A 4,661-nucleotide genomic window follows, 5' to 3' on the forward strand; every position below is an offset into this window, starting at 1 on the left:
GGGGGTGTACCGAAGACCACCTCTACCATGACAGGGAGTCAGTATGAGATACATCAAAGAGAGAGAGGAGGACTCACGCACACAACAACCTAACCACCAATCCTATCTCTACTGAGTGTGACGGTGACTGTAGTGCATGGCGCATGCATAGGAGATAAGGCCGTGACCGGTTCATCTCCTTGAGAATAGCTCAAGCCAGTATAGTCTAACAACTTGAACCCACATCAAGCGATGCATTCCCCAATCCCCATCGCGCCGGAAACCCAGCCAGTGGCGGCGACTCTGCTTCTCACCCACCCAAATCGCTGCAACTTCTCCCTCCCGCGACACAGGAGCTGGCGGCCATGAATCCCAAGGAGCTCTTCGGGCTTTTCGTCGGAAAGGTTCGATGGAGGCGTGGCCTCCGATTCCTCCTCCATCGTTGTCATGCAAGGGACTGATTTTCTACCGCTGATGTGATGCAGGAGCGTGGGGAGGCCATTCAGGATCTGGAGATCTCCCTGCGGGCCAAGGTTTCGCTCCTGTTTTCACTTTGTTGCTGCCACTGTAACTGGACTGGTGCTGGACTGGTGGTTTCTTGCTTCCCTTTGCAGGGATCGCTCACACAGGCGGAGGACGCCACGCTGCGGAAATTCAGCACCGCCGCCGACGTGGCCTACGCTGCGAGCTCTACGTTCTTCACTCTTCCTCTCTGTTTTTCCATAAATAAAGGTGCCTCGACCTCCATTCCATCTATAATCATGAGATGTGAATTGCCCTTCAACCTAGTACGCGATGATAGATACAGTTATTTGTGAGCTACAACTCTAAATGAAATCCTATTCTGGACGAAGAAACTTTTTATTCGACCCAGTGGTCCAAGTTATATGTTCCAGCAAAGATTAGGGGGTCTGTCAAATTAGATAAAGAATGTAAAAAATCATTACTACTCCCTTTGTCCCATAATGTAAGTCGTTTTTTGACACTAGTGATTATGGGACGGAGGGAGTACATAGTTGTTATTTGCCAGGTTGGTAAGTTATTCAGAAGTGCACCTATTATTCAGCTCTTTTTCTGAGGGGTACCTATTATTCAGATTGGAAATGTAAGACGCATTTACTAGTAACCCATTTGGAATATGGGTATTCATAATGATGAGTATCAATGTTGGAAACCTGCAAAGCTAATTATTGTTGAATTTGTTGCTACATGCTTACTTATACTCTTTTATGCAGCACATAAATTGCTTGCTATTCCACCTCCGCATAGATTACTGACGTTGGCATACTCTGCTGGTAAATCTCATGCCTTCTTAACCTGTTTCTATCTTGCTGAAATCTCTAAACATGAAGATAATATTTTAATTTAATTTGGAATCGTACGGATTCAGGGCATGCATGAAGTTTGGACAGAAACTTTAGAAACGCCATCCCTAGTCTTTTTCACTATAAGTGCTAATTCTATGAACCAATGTACCAGGCGGTGCTTGCGTGCTCGGGAAGTTGACATATTATCAGTGCCATTATGGATTTGCTTTAAATATTTTGAACGATGGTGAAGAACGCATGAAGATGGAGCTAGCTAACATGTGTGGATCATTAACTAATGATGCTTTATTTATTTTCATTGTCAGTCAAGTATATTTTATATTAATGATTTGTTTCATTTACAGAATACTTACTAAGCATAGCAACGAAAAATCACTGGTTAAAGCTGTTAAAAGGCACTTCATAGCTGAGCATCTGTTCAGATATCAGCATCAAGATGGTCCACTTTTCAGCTGGCGCCAACGCCATTCATATGTGGATAGCAGTTTTGTGGAAAGGGAGAAGGAGGAGTGTATAGCAAAAAACTACCACATTACAGGCTATCGCTACAAAAAACTACCGTTTTTTTAATTTTTTAAAATGCTACCACAATTTTGGTTGGCTGTTCCAAAAAACACTAATGATCCAATGGTTAAGTTTTGATCAGGTTTATGACAGGGAGGGTCCACGTGTCAGGAGAAAAATCATTTGACCGTTTGTTGACTGTTAAGTTTACTGTTGAGCCCACAAGTCAGGGTCAACCTCTCCTCCCACCTCCAGCCACCAGAGGGAAGAGAGTACCCCGATAGAGCGGGTTGACCTCTGCCTCACTGTGCGTGCTCGCCGGTGAACGCCGCCGCCATCCCGAGAGGCGCCCCACACCTCCAGCCCTCCTTTCCTCGTCCTCCCTGCTCCATGGACGAGCCGTCGCCGCCATCCACATTGGCATGCAGCAAAGCCACCGCCGCGCCATCCCCGCTGGCATGCAGCAACGCCGTCGTCGACGACATCCCCGCCGGCATGCAGCAACGACCATGTGCGCTGCAGGAACAGGCGTGCTGCAGGTGCGTGCGGTGCCGCTCGAAGTGTCCGGCTCCGTGCAGACTCACCAGCGCGCCGTCATGCAGCTTGTGGTGGCCGCCTGTGGTCCTCTTCAACGGGCGGGCACGCGGCGGCGGTGTGGAGCAGCAGCCGCGAGCGGCACGCAGTGGCGGCCGGGAGCAGCGCCGGCGAGCGGCAGCAGCACACAGCAACTTCCGGCCATGGCGAAGGCGGACGGGAGCACAGGGATCCGATTGCTTTTTTCTGAAACTAACGGGGACCCGATTGCTTTTTTACAAAACTTACAGGGGCCGGTTTGCTCTTTATTTTTTGGAGGGACCGACATGTGGGTTCCACATGTCATAACGGTCAACTAACGGTCCAATATAATGATGACCTGACGAGTGGACCCCCTCTGTCATAAACGCGGTTAGAACTTAACGCTTCAGCAATTTGGGTTTTTTGGAACAGCCAGCCAAATTTATGGTAGCTTTTTGAAAAATTAAAAAAAGTGATAGTTTTTTGTAGCGATAGCCTGTAATGTGATAGTTTTTTGCTATATACTCAATACATGGGGCACAAAATATCGAAACAAGAGAATCCCTAACCAAAACACACACCTAACTGATTGACCCTATCTTCACTGCAATCAGTCGATGAGACCAAAGCACCATAAGCTCTTTGGCGTGGACTGCTGGCCAAGACGACTGACCACGTTGGGAGTAGAGTCATGAGACTTTTTTTCGGCATGGTGTATCCACCACCGAGATGTTTGCATAAATAACACAAGACTTTTTTAGATGTTACTTCAAGTTTTGTTAGGGTATGTGTCTTGTTAAAGAAGGCGAGACGGCGGCGGTTTCTTAAAGATGGAATAAGGAGCCCCCCTCTCCCCATTCTGGTGGTGCGTCTAGCATTGTCGGTGCGCGTGTGGAGGTGTGTCTCCGGCGGATCCATCTTTTGTGGATATGCTCGGATATGTTCGTTGTTCGTCTACGTTCGTGTGTCTTCAGGTTGGATCCTTCTGATCTACGCTACTCTTCATCGACGGCGGTTGCTGTTCTGGCGCGTTGGTCATATGAGGCCGTAGTACGATGACTTTCCGATGGTCTATTACAACAAGTTTTGCCCCAATCCAGTGAGGGGGGGGGGGGTGTGATGATGGCGTCGCGTCTTCGGCTCTCTTCATTGCTTGTAGTCGTCGCTAGGTGGACTAAGAATCTGGATGCATTTTTTTAATTTTTTTGGTTTATACTGCTATGATTGAAGATAACTAGATCGAACGTTTTCTAAAAAAAACTAAGCCTCATTTAGTTTACATGAATTTTGTAAGAACTCTACTCTCTCCGTTTCTAAATATTTGTTTTTTTAGAGATTTTAACAAATGACTACATACGAAATAAAAAGAATAAATCTATACTCTAAAATATATCTATATACATCCGTATGTGATAGTCCATTTGAAATTTCTAAAAAAACAAATATTAAAAACGGAGAGAGTATATAATAGGATTTCTGTAGGAAATTTCCTTTAGTTGGTCTATAGGAATAGAATCCCATTTCCATACAGAATTGACTCTATCTTTCATATTTCAAAAGGGAAAAAGGAACATTATCTTGGACTCAACCGAAAAGAAAATCTACCATATGAACCACTTAGAGCAACTTCAAAGGACCGACCTATTTTGTCCGCCTGCGTCCGTTTGCATTGACGCGGACAAAAGTGACGGCTCAACGCGTCGACCCAAACCTAAATCATGTCTGTGTCGCGTCCGCGCCGACACATCTGCGGCCCAAATTTCCGCCCCAAATGCGTCGGCGCGGACGCCGAACGGACGCTTCGCGCGCCTTCTCGCTATCCGCCATGTCCTCACATGGCAGCCGTCCAACTACCCGCTGCCCACGCGGTCAGCTTAATTTATGACGACGGGCCCACGCGTCAGCGACGGCGCTCGTCCTTTTTTAAGCCGACCGTGCGGCGGGGCCGTCCTCATCCATACTCGCCGTCCACATCTGCACATCTTTTCTCCCTCGTCGCCGGCAAACCCTAACCACCACAACCACAGCGAGATGGGCCTCTTCTCCGGCGCCAGCAGCAAGGCCAAGGGCAAGTCCCCCGCCATCCCTTTCCCCTCCGAGTTCCTCCCACCTCCGCCGGCGCCTTGCCGGCAGAGGCAGCGCGTGAGCGTGCCAGTGCACCAGGCGGAGTGGCACTGGCAGAACCGCCAGCCTCTGCCGTATCCGGACATGACGCTGTCGCACGACTGGCATCTGGATCCAGATATGATCCCAGTGTCGGCGGCGCCGCGGACGGCTTGTGCTCACGCGGAGGAG

The 4,661-nt window shown here is 48.4% G+C and overlaps 1 protein-coding gene across 2 annotated transcripts; it reads left to right on the forward strand.

Annotated features, from left to right (window-relative positions):
- The first annotated feature begins 255 nt into the window (after positions 1 to 255).
- On the forward strand, positions 256 to 2,167 carry LOC119297964. 2 transcript variants are annotated; one of them, XM_037575534.1, is made up of 6 exons: positions 256 to 383; positions 465 to 512; positions 594 to 711; positions 1,215 to 1,274; positions 1,459 to 1,567; positions 1,652 to 2,167. In XM_037575534.1, exons 1-6 carry the CDS (start codon positions 345 to 347, stop codon positions 1,875 to 1,877), a joined length of 600 nt encoding a protein of 199 aa, XP_037431431.1. In that variant the 5' UTR covers positions 256 to 344; the 3' UTR covers positions 1,878 to 2,167. The 2 variants fall into 2 exon arrangements, with proteins under 2 accessions (XP_037431431.1, XP_037431430.1); XM_037575533.1 differs by having other exon boundaries at positions 465 to 711.
- Positions 2,168 to 4,661: the final 2,494 nt, after the last annotated feature.

Source organism: Triticum dicoccoides, chromosome 5A, assembly GCF_002162155.2.
Source record: "Triticum dicoccoides isolate Atlit2015 ecotype Zavitan chromosome 5A, WEW_v2.0, whole genome shotgun sequence".
NCBI classification, from domain to species: Eukaryota; Viridiplantae; Streptophyta; class Magnoliopsida; order Poales; family Poaceae; genus Triticum; species Triticum dicoccoides.